The sequence below is a fragment of the Conger conger genome, chromosome 8, assembly GCF_963514075.1.
Source record: "Conger conger chromosome 8, fConCon1.1, whole genome shotgun sequence".
Classification (NCBI taxonomy): Eukaryota; Metazoa; Chordata; class Actinopteri; order Anguilliformes; family Congridae; genus Conger; species Conger conger.
In genome coordinates this window covers 34,708,466-34,726,514 of record NC_083767.1, presented here as the reverse complement: position 1 = coordinate 34,726,514, position 18,049 = coordinate 34,708,466, and the positions used below count along the sequence as shown (strand labels likewise).

The 18,049-nt window shown below is 44.5% G+C and overlaps 1 protein-coding gene across 4 annotated transcripts in view; it reads right to left on the bottom strand.

Annotated features, from left to right (window-relative positions):
* mllt3 (MLLT3 super elongation complex subunit) overlaps positions 1-18,049 on the bottom strand; it is a 72,662-nt gene that overhangs the window by 30,975 nt on the left and 23,638 nt on the right. For all 4 annotated transcript variants that reach the window (XM_061250949.1, XM_061250950.1, XM_061250947.1 and 1 more), the window contains exons 3-4: positions 1,119-1,201; positions 120-263 (exon numbers count right to left, since the gene is read on the bottom strand). In XM_061250949.1, coding sequence (XP_061106933.1) covers positions 120-263; positions 1,119-1,201 — 227 coding nt within the window. The remainder of the gene's footprint in view (positions 1-119; positions 264-1,118; positions 1,202-18,049) is intronic.

The following is an 18,049-nucleotide window of genomic DNA, read 5'->3' as shown; positions in this document are numbered from 1 at the left end:
CAAGTCTTCTGCCACTAAAATTAGGTAGACTGTCCAATTTATCCCCACCCAGGCCTTGCCAAAACCCCCCCCCCCCCCCCCCCCAAGTGAACCCCTAACCCCCCCCGCCCCCTGCCTACCCCCCCAGCCTTCAGCAGCTTCCGCCGGAACTCGTCTGTGGGGTTGTTGAATGTCAGCTTCTCACAGCGCAGGTGATTGACAGGTGGGTGGCCGTCCAGGTGCAGGAACAGGTCGTAGTCAAAGCGCACTTTCTTAGGTTCTTCCTGGTGGGAAGGCAGGGGAAGCAGTCAAACACGTGCAAGAATATACACACAGACACACACTCGCGCAAGCACACGCGCGCACACACTACAGCATGAAAAGGCATTAATTATCACCTCTTTATCATTGACTGCTATGAAAAATGAGGGCTATTTTTCATACTTAAAAACACAAAGACACCGCAGGCTTCAATTGTTATTAAACGGCACCGGTCTGGGCCTCTCGTAATGAAGCTTTCAAAAAAGGGATCAAACAGGGACTTGAGTCAATATTCATCAGCAGGCACAGTCAAGTACATTCAATTCATCAAATACTATTAGCTTAGCATACAATGCCACACAAAGCTTATTCACCAAGAATAATGAGATTTTCATGAGACAAATCATGCTTCCCCTACGGACTCTCAAAACTAATGTAATTTTAAATCTGAACATGAATATTATTGAACGGATATTCTGGATAAGATGACTCTAAAAAGAGAGGCTTAAATAGATCATACGAAAAGCGAATACCTGAAAGATGATACCAAATTATCAGAGTAACATTAAATCAGTGGTTCCCAGACCGGTTCCTGGAGATCTACCATCCTGTAGGTTCTCCTTCCAACCACAAATTGGTACACCAAATTCTACCAATTGGCTGTTGAATTAGATGTGCTTTGTTAGGGTTGAAGTGAAAACCTACAGGATGGTAGATATCCAAGAACAGGGTTAAGAAACCCTTCATTAAACAAACCAACAGAAAAGTGTCCCAGCAATGTATGTGGGGCATTAACAGTATACTTAAATTTGGCCAAAACAAAGTTTGAACAGGTGAGTTAATTTGAGAGCCTGGCACAATGCTTAAAGCACATTTACCTTGTTTTTGAAGTAAACTTCAATTGGCAAGATAAAGCCAGCGTACCCCGACTCCTCCACTTTATATGGTGGGTCTTTGCACACTGAAACAAAAGAAGACACCAAAGGGGAATTCATTCACAATTCGTAAATCAACAGACCGTGTTCACCTCACAGTGAATGTTAGCTGAGTGATTAACACACAGGTACACCATTGCAGGCAAATAATACAGGGAAGTGAATAACCTAGAAATACTGGATTTAAATGTTTCTGTATCTACTTGCTTTTTGCTTGATTGCCAATCAGTATCACCTCATATCAGCTGTCAAATGGTGCAGAATGTCTCGATGTGTGTGCTTATGATATTCAAACAATTTGCCTCTGGTTGAGATATTTTTAGGATCAGAGAGTGGGGTGAAAAACAGCATTTGCTCAAATTAGGACAAAAAAACATCATTAGGAAAACGTGGTGTAATGAGAACTGCATTATTGGCCGCACAGTACCTGAAATTTCATGTAATGGCACAATAAAATTAATCTAAAATTAAATCCCTGGCAACACACCAAAAACAACTTTGGCAAGCGTGAGAAGATTTAATCTAAACAAAAGGTTCTCGGCGGCTGGAAATGCAGACTCTGAGAACATTTTAGAAGAACTCCCCTCAGGAGGCAGCGGCTGCCTCACCTTCAGCAGATCTACCTGCAGCATGAGTCTGTCGGCCTGCCGAGCAGCCGTCGCTAATGAGCACGGAGAGAACGCGTCCTAACAGCCTCCAGGGACCTCATTAGGCAAAAACTACATTTTCCCGAGCAAACCGACGGAAAAACGTGCAAAGCGTTTAAGCGCAACAAGACGAGTTAAAGGTGGTAGACGCTAATTACAGACGACTCCCGGAACTCCTACGTGCTTTGCCGTGTTCAAGGGCTCTGCCCTTTGGCTGACCCAGTGCATGTAGCTACAATAAGGATACATTCAAAAAGTGTAACTGAGTAATTAAAAGGGCTAGCGTTAGCCAACGCGCGACTATAAAGGTGGCGCTGTGACTTTCTTGTCGTGCTTCCAGCAATTGCGTTCACAGCGCAGCTCAAGCGTGGATTAATATCGTAACCTGAATACAAATCACCTCAAGTCTGACCTTTGCTCTGACTCTTCAGCCACGTCCATTCTGTTGGCTACGTTGACCGTCTGACTCATCAAAAACATCTTGTAACATGGCCTTCCGTACACATTCAAATGAGGTTTATTTTGGCACCCTTGATGAAGGTCATGACATCCTACGACTAATGTATCAGCTTAATCACATCTGCCACATTTTCCTGTAAAATTTTACTTATTGTGCATTCTCTCGGCTGATAGACGTCAAGTACTTTTTAGGGCTAGAAGATGACCCTAGATATATCTCGGAATCATTTGCAGACAGAATTCAAGAGCTCACAAGCTGGTATCCGTAAATTGTTTAAAAACGACGATAAATTGGGGATGAACAAGCTTCTTGTGTATGCATCACTTTTACTGTGCCATCTGTACACCCTACTACACTCACCTGAGCAAATGGATTAATTCAATATTAAACTCTTCTGTTTAACCATTTATCAAATTTTTATACAGGTATACCAACATATACCACTCCAGGTGGAGTGGAGTTCTCAAACTCCGATTTTTAGGGAATATTTCTGCTTATTGAGTTGTTGAGCAAATTCCTTGCATCATCCCCCTGTGCACGAACACTTGACAACACTAACGGGTGATATTTTGCAGCAAACAGCTGAGTTTCCAGATCTTCCAAGACGACTCGAAACCGCACGTCAGGGTTTCTGGGATAAACAGCCTCATGGCGTGAGACTCCTCACAGACACACAGACACACACACACACACACACACACACACACACACACACACACAGACAGACACAGACAGACACAGACAGACACAGACAGACACAGACAGACACAGACAGACAGACGCAGACACGCACACAGACACCTCCCTCCTACCTATACACCTGTTTGTCTCCAGGCCCCGGGAGATCCTATAGCGCTAATTACCATGACAGGGTCTATCTTTAGAATCCCTGTTGACTGAAACCCATTGGGCACCTACAGGGACATTCAGGGGGGAAAGTTCAGCTCTCGTCAAGCTCTCCTTGCACCGCAGTAGTTAGCTGCGATGTCATGCGGTTATTATAAAGGCCAGGCTAAAAGCATTCCCAGCCATACGCACAGCACACAGGACAAACGCCTCTCTGTCAGACTGCACAAGGATCAATGAACACCACGCCACTTTTCAAGTGCGGAGACCAGGCCTGCGTCAAATGCATAATTGTTTTGGATTCAAATATCTTTCTGTGCTCGATTGATCTTGCCTGGTGCAATTGAGGCATCCAAAAGAACCAGAAGGCAAGGCTTATTGCATAGGTTCCAATACCCATGACAATCTCAGTAAAGCATAGAAAATATTTGAATCCAAAACAATTACTTCTTTGACACAGGCTTCACAGAAACAGACCGAACCGAGCTGGTGGTCTTTAAGGTACCCAAAATCTCTGAAGCGGGTCCCTCTCTCACAAACACTTTATACCATTAATGCTTAATCCCACCTTCCGCTTCATTATAATTCTATCAGTGTTAAAACAGAAGCGCACAATGACCCAATTTGAGTTTGAGCCAACTTGCGCTCAATTATTCAGGGAGTCCAATCATTTCCCTGATCTCACTTTCTACAGCAGCAATATCCTCCCTTAGGTAGAGTAACAGTACCTGAACTGTGCATTCCTGTGTTACAGTACCTGAACTGTGCATTCCTGTTACAGTACCTGAGCTGTGCATTCTTGTGTTACAGTACCTGAGCGTGTTAGAGACTACCTGTACAGCTACAGGTAACACGCAGATGCGTCCGTCTCCTTTCTGGTCAGGAGAGCCGAAGCCCACCGCTGAACTGTGGGTAATTAAGCGAGTCACAGTCACAGCCCCCCGGCAGCTGTATCTGGTTGGACAGCGGGGTTTAGGCTCCCGCCCCCCGGTGTGGATGACTGACGGCTCCAGCGCCCGGGGGGGGGGGGGGGGGTAATGGAGTGTCTCCAGACCGATAATGCTGCGCAAATATTGTGGGTCGTGATTAACAGTGCGGCTGGGTCAGGTTCAATTACACACGGCTAATAGGGCCTCCATTCATGGGGGTGAGGGGTTCAGAGAAACACTATGCTGCCCAGTGACTGGGGGGGGGGGGGTAGACTCCTTTCAGAAGGAGGAAACATTAAATGGCCACAAGTGGACTGTATAGTAGTTTTCATGTGAGAATTCAAGAATTAAATGTTTTCTGCTCAGTCTTTAAGCGCCATAGAGATCTTAAATGACCAGCTACCGGTTTCACCCGTTTTCTGCTTTCACCTGTGCATTAATTACCAAAGCAAATCTCAACTGTATACCCTCATATACATATACTGAGAAGAGATCCAAAATTTAAAAATAATTTTTATTCATTTATTTTTCCTGCCAGGTGGTAAAACTATATAGAATGCGTACCTTTGCTGTCAGAGCACCAGTTAGTGCAAAGTAAGACCATTTGAATATGCAGTCAGAGAACTATAGAATATTTAAATATTTCACATTCAAATCCACCATTTAGCCACATTTATACTCCTATCCTATGCCCTTCCACACATTGCAATGAGCCCTATGCAGCCAAACAATACTCGCAAAACAGCGAAATCAAAACGTCATAGTGATGAAAACGGGTACAATAACCATTTTTTTAAAATGATGTTTCCGTGGGACTCCTGCGAAGCCAGGCGGACAGACCGCTTCCAAACTGGGGGCAGACTTTTGTCTGAGCCTCACCATTCTACTTGAAGTTGAAAAGGTCATTGTGAGCATGAATCAGGGAGTCCAGGCTAGCAAGGTGCACAACGTGGTCAGTGACCTGTAACAGGAACTTGGCGGGCGATTACGGTAGAGGGGAACAGACGGAATGTCTGCCCTTTTTTTAAATCGAGTGGGCTGAAAGCGAAGGCTTTTTTTTTTTTTTCCCCGGATCAAGCGGAGATGGCGATGGCAGAACAATGCCAGTCACAATACATTTGGCCTTTCCTCCAGACTCGTTTGTAATGAGGGGGGGGAGAGTGCGGCCGGCAGTGCCGGACTGGAGGAAACATCTCGGCCGTGAGAGAGGCTTTTCTCACCCTAGTTTCTAGATCTCTGCGGTCTCATATTCACTGAGGATTTATCGACTTGTAAATAAAACGGAAGAACTAACGCGCTTGGTTGTTTAAAGAGGAGTTGAAACGAAAGTTAGAGCTTCTGCAATATGACATGTATGAGTTAAAAATGGATCTTTTGGGGGAATTTTTGGTGGGCGGAGAGTCGATTTGACTGGTGGCAAATGAGGATGCACGTCACTGGGTGAAAAGGACATTGACTGGAGGGGAACATGCTCACTGGCACATGATGCCATAAGATCTGGTTTTCCAGGAATTGGATGAAAAAAACCCCCCCAAAAAAAACATTTTGGTGTGAAAATACACAAGTACAAGAATGTTATCCATTTTTTGGAATATATATTTCAAGACTGATGCTTGTGCTCGTACAGGAATAGCCCAAATTTACACGTTACATATGAATTCAAACTTTCCAGATGAGTTACAGGCATGTAGATGCACACTGTAATATGTTCAGTGTTAAACCAATTCTTAGAGTAAATGTGGTCTCGATTAGACTCATGTACAGTTATAGTTGAATTAACATCATCCAAGACATTCACGGTATATTATCAGAAGTTACTAGTAAATCCAGCATTAATAAGGAATTACCATCAAAATATACAGCATACAGTGTATTTAATACACGCAACAACTTGCCAGGCAACAAAGTAGAGACCATTGATGTGTTCAAGTCAGAACTTAATGCATTTCTGGACACCTTCGAAACCAGAGGTCTCAAGCCCAAATAATAAAACATAATGGCGAGAACAGGCCATTGAGTCCAGCAACACTCACCTTTTCCGACCACAAAAGCATACCTACTGCTTAGTGTGCCAAAAACCTAAATGGCATCAAGCACAGTATCAAGCCTGGTCTTGAAAACCCCCAGTGTTTCTGCCTCCACTACATTTCCTGGCAAGAGTACTCTCTGTGCAGAAAAAATACTTCCTAATCTGTACAGATTTTCTCCTTTGGGCTGCAGGTTTCTGTGCTTTCTTTCCATTTACTCAGTCAATTCCCAGCATGGTGAGGAAACCAGGTGTACCCATCCCTGTATCTAGAATCTGATGGTTGAGACTAGCCAGGTTCACTGCACGAGTTTAAGTGCATGCGTGTGGCCAGAGAAGACCCTGTTCCACAAAGAAACCTCCAGGGGCGGTTTGCAATTTCACCCACAGGTTTGGATGCAAATGTCAAAACGTTCGAGCAACTGAAAAGGCAGGGCTACGAGAAATTACATTTTATAATCACCCAGTAGCACAAGATTATATTCATTTTGCTTTTTTTTTTTTTTTTTTTTAGTTAGGAGAGAAATTCTTACTTTGTAGATGGGTCTTACAATCTTTTGACGGAATCTCAGAAATACAAAAATCACCAAGGCGGCAGAGGTCCAAGAATAGTATTGTAACGAGAAGGTAGGATTAGACTGATGATAACCTCTATGTCTACAACATTATCCAAGAGCAAATCAAAGGAAAGAAAGAGAAAAAAGAAAGACTAAAGCAGGTCAGACTGGGGAGGCTGGGGGGCATAGTGCAATCCCACTGGTAAGATTAAAACCAACACTCACCCAGTTCTGTAAAAATGAAGCAAGATACGAAAGTGATAAGCTGCAGCCTCTAGTCGTGTGTGTGTGTGTGTGTGTGTGTGTGTGTGTGTGTGGCACAGGTCTTCAGGAGGTATCGGTACAGAGGAAGGCAGTAAATAAAATTCCGAATGGGTGTAGTCCCAGCTACAATAATTCCCATCTGAGGAAGATAGCCAAAACAACACCCCGTTTGTTCAGCAATAATGTGCTCTGGAGTTTCCAACACTGGTTTAACAGAAAAACAACCAAAGGAAGAATGGCTTCCATGAAAGTCAGAATTTCCCCTGCAAGTGTAAACTGCTGTAAGTGTCTAGTCAACATCACCCACATTTTGTGGGAACAGAACAACCCTCTAAATCCCTTGAAAAAGAAAGCCTTTGTCCATACTCTCTTATCACCAGCTAGGCCACATAAGCATGCCTTGAGACGAATATCAGGGTGATCTGAGATCACTGTATCAGGGTGATCACCAGCTAGGCCACATAAGCATGCCTTGAGACTAATATCAGGGTGATCTGAGACCACTGTATCAGGGTGATCTGAGACCACTGTATCAGGGTGATCTGAGACCACTGTATCAGGGTGATCTGAGACCACTGTATCAGGGTGATCTGAGACCACTGTATCAGGGTGATCTGAGACCACTGTATCAGGGTTACCCAATGCCAGCATTGAGGTTACCAAATGCCAGTACTGGGGTTACCCAATGCCGGTATCAAGCTAAGTCGATATGAGGTCGGTTTAGGCCAGTTGTCCTCACTCCTGGAGAACCGCAGGGTCTGCTGGTCTTTGTTTTCGCCTTAATATCAGCAACCAATTCAGACCCAAAAAACCAGGTGAGGGGAGTTAACCGTGTAATTACCTGCTTTAATTGATCAATTAAGTGCAACAACAAAAGTAACAACAAAAACAACAAAAGCCAGCGCACCCTGCAGCTCTCCAGGACCAGGAGTGAGGACCGCTGGATTAGACCATAATCTTGATTTGAGAACTGCGGTGTGTTAACACCACAAGCTTCGGAGGACACGACCGGCTTTGTCGGCGGTCTCCCGGATCGGCAACAGAAGTCTCTGTGAGCACTGCAGAGGGCAATCGAAAATCGGGAGCGAAAGGGGAAAAAACGATCGCAATAAGTTTCCCTCTCCGCATGCCCTCCCCCTTCTTACTCTGCCATCGGCCACTTCCAAAGGCAGAAGCAAAAATAAAGCATTTTCAGCAGTAAAAAAAGAAAAGAAAAAAGAAAACACCCTTCCTGCCAAAAAGCAAATGCAAAAATCTGCATCGCCTCGGCCTACTAACTCAAACACACACCTCCACCTCCATAAAAAACATCCGTTTCACGGGCCAAGATTTAAACCCTAGTGGGTCTATCTAAATCTATTCAAATCTATGTGGGCTGAATAAGTACGAAAACCGGTGCCAACTGGCGCGATAACACTTTGTGATACCGTTCCAGATGCCATTGGTTAGCTGTCTCCAGAACAACCTGTGCTCTTGAGTTTCAATTGGATCATTTAGATTCGACCAGCCTATCATTTATAAGCATTGGCTGAGAAATATTGACACTGGCTGTATAAGTTGATGACCTTCATTCATTCAAGTACAACTGGAATAAAAAAATGGGGGGGGGGGGGGGTTTAGGGTTTCATGAAGTTAACACTCAACAACTCAGAGGCACAAGCACACGGTTATCCTCTTCAAACCCATATCATAAGATACAAAAAATTAGTGGGATGTGGTTTCAGTACACAAGAGTGCAAGAAAAGCCAAAACAAAAACCAAAAAATCTGTAAGCAGCCGGTTCTCAGGCAGGTTTGGGGTTCGGTGTCGGAGCTGGTGTGTGACAGCTTGCATGGTGAAGCCTCTTGTTATGTGTCAACGGAAAATGCTTCTTTGGTCTTCCAGATTATTCCACGAGGTACATACTTCAACTATCATGAGTTCATTTGCATACTTTATTCAAGATGGCGAAAATCAGAAATTAGAATTTTCGTAGCAGTCTATAATCTGAACCAAGTAACATATCATTATAATTAAGACATGTTTGAAGATACCCAATAGTAATGTTTCCAGAAATTTCCGATTTCTCATGAAGAAAAGATCTAACAATGAGATGTGTGACGCTGCACCTGCCCCTAAAGCTTAGAACAAGGAAATAATTTGCTCAAACGCACAAGGTTTGCAAAGTTTCATGATGAACGGATGACTATGGACTGAGAATAATGGTTTATTTAGTATCGTCCAAAATGAGGTTGAGAAAAATGATATTAACTTCACCATACACATGGTGTAATCATTCAAAAGGTGGTATTATCCTGAAAGTTGAATAGTTGAGGTAAGATTTGCAGTAGTAAACAGAAAAAGGTCAATATGACGAAATTTTATTTCATGAGCAGGCTTTAATTCACAGAGAACCTCTCCTGCAGCCAGTGCAATAAACAGCCTCTACAACAAGGGGAGGGATCAAACTCCAGTCCTGGAGGACTAGTGTATGCAGGTTTAAACACCAGTTCTGGAGGGCCACAGTGACTGCAGATTGAACTCCATTCCTGGAGGGCCACAGTGACTGCAGATTGAACTCCATTCCTGGAGGGCCACAGTGTCTGCAGATTGAACGCCATTCCTGGAGGGCCACAGTGTCTGCATGTTTAACTCCAGTACTGTCCAGTCCCGCAGTGTCTGCAGGTTCAACTCCAGTCCTGGAGGGTCGCAGTGTCTGCAGGTTTAACTCCAGCCCTAGAGGACTGCAGTGTCCACAGGTTTTACTCCAGTGGTTGTAGGTTATTGGATTTCCTTCCAGCCTGCAGTCAAGTTAGGCCTTAGAAGGTACGTGGACTCTTTAACCAATCACCAACTTAAATTAGGAGTCTCAGAGCTGAAAAGGCACAGAAAGCCAGCAGACGCGGCGGCAGCCCAGAAGCGCGGAATCTACTTTCCCGACCGGACCGATGCGGGAGAGCAGAACCGCATCCAAAACAAACCCGGAGGCCAGGCTGAGGGCGGACGAGCCCCCGTGGCTCTCGTCCCAACCGTGGACTTTTCCGGTTTTCCCTCCAGCTTTTCCTTTCCCTGCCGACAGGCCGCAGCCCGTTTGCTTTGGCCCCTCCGCTGACGGCAAGGAAGTTTACATTAGGAGAGCGATGCAGGAAAACCACGGGAGTCAAACCGACAGAGAGACAGAGAGAGGGCAAGAGCGAGGGATGGAAAGAGGAGAGAGAGAGAGGGCAAGAGTGAGGGAGGGCAAGAAGAGAGAGGAGAGGGCAAGAGCAATGGAGGGAGGGAGGGAGGGAGGGAGAGAGAGAGGGCAAGAGCAAGGGAGGGAGGGAGAGGAGAGAGAGGGCAAGAGCGAGGGAGGAAGGGAGAGAGGAGAGAGAGGGCAAGAGCGAGGGAGGAAGGGAGAGAGGAGAGAGAGGGCAAGAGCGAGGGAGGAAGGGAGAGAGGAGAGAGAGGGCAAGAGTGAGGGAGGGCAAGAAAAGAGAGGAGAGAGGGCAAGAGCGAGGGAGGGAGGGAGAGAGGAGAGAGAGGGCAAGAGTGAGGGAGGGCAAGAAGAGAGAGGAGAGAGAGGGCAAGAGCAAGGGAGGGCAAGAAGAGAGAGGAGAGAGAGGGCAAGAGCAAGGGAGGGCAAGAAGAGAGATGAGAGAGAGGGCAAGAGCGAGGGAGGGAGGGAGAGAGGAGAGAGAGGGCAAGAACAAGGGAGGGCAAGAAGAGAGAGGAGAGAGAGGGCAAGAGTGAGGGAGGGAGCCAATGCCTGCAGGAAAGGGGCTAACAGAGGTAGGATGATGAGGAAGATGAAGGTGAGAAAGAGGAAGAGGATGAAGAGGAGGAAGAATAGGAGAAAGAGGAGGATGAGACAGAAGTACGATAAGGAGGCAGAAGAGTGGGGTACCCCCCCTGCACACCTGACCATATGGGATCCCAAAAACACAGGGGTGTGAATCTACACCTCGTACGTAGGAAAGCCATGGTGACAGAAGCACGGCTCCACTCTGCCGCCCCTGAAATCACCCCCCCACCGTCCCCCTACTCCCAGATGAGCGTCTCGCACCGCTGTGCACAGAGACCCGCGGGAACAGGCCCGGCAGGCTCCCCCCCGAAACCACCGCCCGAGAAAAGTTAAACAAAAAAACAAAAAAAACGAATAAAATAGACCGGGGCCTCAAGCGCTCCCAGTTCAGGGGATGTTTCCCATTCAACCTCCACCCCCACCCCCCTCAAAAAAAGTGGCATCACGAGTCAGGGGGAGGGTCTGGCTTTGGTTTTTATTAACCCCGGATGCCAAGCAAAGGGAGGGGGGTTTAGTCTTAAGTCTCAGGCTGCTTCAGAACGTCTGTGTTAATACTAACAAGATGCGCTGGCATGGAGGCCTCACAATGAAGAGGTGCTGTTCACCATTACAGTGCTTCCATTCTCTCCCTCTGTCTCGCCCTCGCTTTCCCTCCCTCCCTCTCTCCCCATTACTCTGTCCCTGACATTAAGCAGCTGCTGACAGGAGGGTACTCCGTCGAGATGCCGGGGTGCGTGTGTGTATCTGTGTAAACGTATGTGCAGGAGTTGAGCACATGCCTATCTATATGTGCATGCACATATGCGCGTGTATATGTACATGTATTTGTGTGTATGTGTGCATATAGGCATACACGCATATATGTTTGCTTGTATATATTTGTGTGTCGGTGTGTGCATGTGCGTGTATGTGCACGTGTGTACACATTGTGTGTGCGTGTATATACTGTGTGTGTGTGTGTATGTGCACGTGTGTACACATTGTGTGTGCGTGTATATACTGTGTGTGTGTGTGTGTGCGTGCGCATGTGTGTGTACGTGCACATGTACACATTGTGTGTGTGTGTATATACTGTATGTGTGAGCGTGTGTGTGCGCGTGTATATACTGTATGTCTGTGTGCACCCGTGTATACTGTATGTGTGTGTGTGTGTGTGTGTGTGTGTGTGTGTGTGTGTGTGTGTGTGTGTGTGTGTGTGTGTGTGTGTGTGTGCGGCGTGTATATACTGTATATGCGAGCGTGCATTTTCCTCCAGCCAGTGGATGTGCTGCTGTGGACTCATTACAGAGAGAGAAAGGGAACTGGGAGTGTCAGCTCCTTGACAGTGAACGTCAAAACCTGTGACAGATGAACCAAAAGTGAACTGAAAAAGCTGTTAAAAATCACACTCTCTTTCTCCTCCTCCCTCCCCCTCCCCCTCCCCCTCTGGCTCTTTCAGCTTTCTCCATGGTGCAGGTCTCTGCCCTCCTACTGTAAACTTTACAGGGACAGTGCACATTCATAAACATTTCTCAAAACGTTCAGCCAACGTGCCAGTTTAGCCAACATGGCTCATTTTCAACTGCAGTCCTGGGGCAGCCGCAAATACAAAAAAATAAAAAATACAAATAACTTTTTCACCAATACTCAACTACTCTCCAGTATGTTGCTCTGTTTGCACCATTGCTCTTAAACTCTCAGGTCACAAAGTTTCAAAACCAAACTGACTGCCTGTTGCTCCCACCCTCATTACATTGAGTAATTATACGTGTACGTTTCACGGTGACAAAATACCTCAGGACTAACACAGGCTACAAGTGCAATATTCGCCTGAGATTTATTATTTTTAAAACAATAACATGTGATACGGAGTGAATGATTGAGTTAATCAGGTAATTAGAAGCAGAGGTTGTAAGAGGGGAGAAAAGCTAAACGTGTGGTCCTGCTGCAATTTGGGCCTTGTTTGAGAGGATGGCAGTAAATCAGGAATGTCTTTGTTATAATGAAAAGCTGGGACTTAAAAATGAAATTTGTAACTATGCACACTAATCTCAAACCCTGAATACTCGCCTCTGGCACAAAAAGGACAAAAGAAAAAAACATAATGCAACTAAATATTTAAATTCAGAGAAATATGAAGCCAAAGAAGAAATGCTTACCCCGAAACTAAGCGATACATTGGACTGTATCTGCCAAACGTTGTATCAAACCAATGCGTGGCACAGATCCCCATTAAAAAACATTTCTATCATAACAGCCATGGAACTGTGCATCTTCCACACAAAATGGCTGCACCTGCACACACCTAGAATCGACCAGAATCAGCAAACCAATTTCTGCATCACTTCTCATACCGAAGAGAAGTGGGCTAGACGGCATACCGCAAGTGCAGACAGTTAAATGGTTAATAATCTGGTAACCGAATACCCAAGCAGGGGGTTGGGGTGCTCAGCGAAATTTTAATGTAGGTTTTAGACATGCATACTAATACCAGCTGTCATACACGGGACTAAGCCAGTACATTTGTAAATCTGTACAGCAAATACAAATTAAAAACTCTACTATGAGCCTTCCTGGGGCTATCCCTCTGTCCCTCTGCCAAAAGGGGTTGTTGTCGGATGGATTTGTATCATTTTTCAATATAAAAAAAAAAAAATCATATTTATCAAGTTCTAGTATTTCTTTCTGGAAGATGTCCTAATAAAGGGTTTTTAAATATCTTGTTTTCTCTTCGTCTCTCACTCTCTCTTTCCATCTCAGTTGGCGTGTGTGCTCAAACGTGTTCTTGTTTAATCGAGGCAACCGCTCTTCATTGAAATATCACCTTTCCACATCAACACAGTTGGCGTGATCAGACAGGGTTTAGGATTAGAACACCTACACCATGATAAGAGACCATGAAAGAGCAAAGCCATTTCTCTCATCCGCATGTCCGGGCAAAAAAAAAAAAAAAAGAAAAGCATTTAACTCCACAAATGCCAGCCTTGTAGTACTCAAATGCCTAAAAACCACCTTCCGGCAGCCAAAATCTCACAGGGGTTAAAACTTTCATATCTGATGTGCCGTGCTCAATACTGAGTGAGTCAGAGGCCATGACTCACTGCACGAGACAATGCTGTCTTTCTGCGTCCCGTGATTGAGGCTTTCTGTCTGAGAGGCACATTACAAGAGCAACGGTCACCTCAAACACTAGACCTCCCCACCCACATCTCAAATCACCCAGTGACCTCCCAACCCACGCATTACAGTACGTTTTCAGCTCGACAACATCGGACCAGGCTACAACACAGGAATTAATGCACATAACTGTAACATTGGCACTTTGCCTTTCCAGCGGAAAAGGCTCTGTGAACATGTACCCTTAGGTAGTAAGTAAAACCTTAAAGCATATTTCATACATCATGGTCAAATAGCTTTCCGTAGAAAAATAAGACAAAGGGGAAAGTACGTTGAGACCCATGGTGCAATGGTTAAACAGAACAGAAAAGCACCAGCCTGTGTATAGTGTGAATTACGTAGCAAGCTAATTCCAATCGAAACCTAAGACTCCTAACCTATTTGAAGCATGATATTGTTGCGTTCATGTCATCCTGCAATCGCGTCCAGTACATGGAAATATGAGGTTTTCCATGCAGAAATTTTACTTTCAATCCTAAAACATAAGCGTTGTTAATAGAATTAAATATGGCTTGAAGAGCCTTTCCTAATAATAAAGTTTCTTAAAGGGTAGGTTTCTGGAGAATTACATTTCAGTGGGGCATGATCTCAGTGCTCTTTATGTACTTTCAGAAGATACTACAGCGGCTGAAATCTAGCTAACTTTATGGATGATTTTCAAAAGCAACTCTGTTTTTATTGTTGGTCATTTCAATGCATTTGAGAGTCGCAAGTCTCCATTGCATAACAAAAAAAGAAAATGATCCAAGGCTTAGAATTAAAATATGTACTCATTAGCTGCTTTCGCCACCCCAATTAGCTTCCCATATGTGCTACCAGCATATTTTAGGAGGGAAAAAAGGAAACGGCAGTGGATAAAACCAAACAAATTAATATTCTGTGATAGACACTAGGAAACAAACTGAAATCAATGTCAGCTCGCCCAATAAACCAACATCCAGGAGTTCCAATTTATGGACCAAACCCTTTAAACAAGGGGATGATATACCTCACTTAGGCTTCATTAAGGCATTTCATAAAAATCTGCAAGTGTATGATGAAATCAAACTTGTGTAGCCTGTGGCCAAATAAATAAAAAGTTAAAATGTAGGCTACTTGTTTCATTCCCTCACAAACTAGACCACGGAATCGAGTCGACGCACACCATCTCACGAGCACACATGCACACACGGCACCAAATGGAGCACAAAAAACACACTGCGCACACACATATACAGACAGGAATAAAGGAGTGCACACTCAGGAATTGGCACACTTAGTTTTAGGGCTGGGCAGGAAGGGGGATATTAAACCACACTGCACATTTTTTGTTTGAAACCTTACTGCCATTTCATTTGTGGGTTCTCCAATAACTAAGCACTCATGGAGGGGAGGTGAGTTGGGGCAGAGAGTTCCCCAAACCATTTTGAACAGCAGCTACAAGAGGTTCCCAAGAAACCCTGCACTCATGTCCCTGTAATTGGCACCACACCAGGACTAACTGGGTAACTTTCCATTATGTTCCTACTTAAAAGGTGCCAGTCTCACCCAGTTCCACTTCCTGCCCCAGTGATGTAATTTCCTGTAAGCCAATCTTACCAGCCAGCTCAGAAAATCCATTAGGCTTGTAAAAAATGCTCAAAGGGGCAGTTCACCCAAAAATGAAATGAAAGTAGGTTTCCACTTACCTTGAGTACCATCTATCAGTCACCGAGATTTGATGAACTTTCTAGATTTGACTACTTTTTTTAGATGCATTTCCCCGTGATTGAACAAAGTTCTACTGACCTTTTCGTTTTTCCAATTTTTCATATGGCAGGGGTTTATAGAAGCAAGCCCATTAGTCAACTACTTTAAGACCATCCCTGCTGTCTTTTCAAATTAAGAAACAGTAGCTAACGGAACGGCTAACTAATTTGCTTTTCAGTAAAACAAGAAAAATACTCTCCACTCCTCTAGCTGTTAAAGAGTTTCAAGAGGCAGAAAATGGCAGTGAGGACTTCAGAGTCGAACACAAAACCACAGAGGGACCACACCACCAACACAGGCATCAAAGTGGACCACAGGCATAGCATGACCCAGCAGGAAGGCTCTCTTCCTGGCTAGAGGCAGGATGGTTAGCCAGCACACGGCACTCAGAAGATCCCTGAAGAACAGAGGCTTTTATTGGGCGCGGTGTAGCAGTTATCCCTTAGAGCAGGGCGTTTAAATCTTACAGTCTCATGCCAGTTCAGGCCTGGAAAAAAATCACTTCTGAAAGAACCTCTTAACGAGTGGGAAATGCCCAAACTGGCAGCTCCACCACAGCAAACCAACACATATAGGAATTTTGTCTGGCTGGTCCAATCTCATCCCCTGATGGTCCAATGGCATTTTCCGATCTCTATCCTTAGGGAAGCCCATGGCGTGATTGCTGTAAGCAATTAGTAAATGCATAATCAGATTCCCCTCACAACCAGTTCAACTGAACGGACAGTAAGAGTGGTCTGGGAAAATATTATTTTATACTATTTAAAACATCTGATATTTCAAGATAGGTGTATTCATACTCACTGATATGGGTTTTATAACAAAGGTTCCAGGTGCCCATCAAGTCCCTGATTAACCAGCCTCCATTACAAGTTGAGCCAACAAAAGATTAATCTAACCGCAAATCCACAAGCCAAGTGGCTAATCCAATGATGGGACTTATTATTATCATATAAAGTGATTGTGGAGATGTCAGAAGCTGAACAGAAGTGACTGAAGAGGTCAGCCAACAACACATAATCAGTTAATATGGGATTTTGCGAGACGTGACTCCCCAATTGAAAAAAAATAAATAAATAAAATTTTTTTAAAAAAAAGACTTTTTATATGCCATTCTTATAATAATTGGAACAACAAATACCACGGCTTACAATCGGCATGGTACTCAAATTCTGTTATTTCAAGGGGGTAATTTTCAATAACAAATAACCACAATCAAGTCAAAGCCAAAGTAAAACTGAAAAACAATGAAGAGGGGACACTCCAGAGGAAATCACATGCACTTTGAGTATCCGTATATTTGAAGCCCGTTAAACTTCAACCATATAGAGCAGAGATGCATCTTTGAAAATTGTTGGCTTGGAAAAACAAATACAAAAAGAAAAATGAATTCTACAAATACGACAACATCCATTAATTCTTCAAGTTAACAATTGTATTTTTCCAAGTGTAAATCAGACTAAGACCAGCACTACCACAGTTTTCTTTAAGCAACGTCAAGAGGTTTTGATAAGCGATTGTGTTTACGCACTCAGCCGCACACGCAAACTCTCACATCAGGGGAAAAATAAATGTTGAAATATTCGGATATTTAAGGCCCACTGACAGAACACAGCCGTGATGAAATTCCAGTCGCGTGTGCTGGCCTCTCCCTGACGGTTCCTGGGATTTCCCTACGCTCCGCTTCCTTTCACGGAAGCGGCTTTCACGGCGGTCTCGGTTTGTTAGCATCTTCGGGGTTAACCTAAACGAACGGGATACATTTCCACTCGCTTTCGCCAGGCTCCCGCTTCGCGGCGAGTGGAAAGAATGAATTACAATCCAGAAAGTTATAAATATGAATGCGCTATCCGCGTCTGCGTTTCAGCGGGATGGATAAAACAAATATATTGTTTCCGTTTTTTCCTCCCCTCTCCTCGATAGTGGCAGGAGCCCAGGGCTGATTAAAATGGTCTGTGAGCAGCAGTCGCAATCACAACTGCAATGCATCTGGAAGAAGGAGCACAGGCAATCGAGCTGCTCACCGCAAGCAACAAATTCACCCTCTCAGCTCTGGCAGTTCGGAGAAGAAAGTGCATACAGCCACAGTACACATGCATAAAATGTTGCCGTTGTGTTCCCTCATTGTGCTTGTTTGCCATTTTCATCGTTTATGCATTGTATGTATATGTATTACCTGTTTTCAGCTGCATGTAATTTGTAAATGCAGCCTTTCAAGCAAGCAAATTGTCGATTGCACAATGGAGAAAACAATGAACCCGCAACGGTTTCCTTATTATTATTATTACACTACAGCACGGATGCACAACTCCAGTGTGAGGGCTGGTGCAACCAGTAACCTTAGTTTCTGACAGCTCTAAACTAGGCTGGTTACCACCTGTGCTTGAGCACAGTAATATCTTTAGGATGCACTTACAGTCTGTGGCTGTAACTGTTGCAGATGCAAATCTCAGATCAAGATACGATTGAGCCTATTAAATAAGAACAAGAACAAGAAC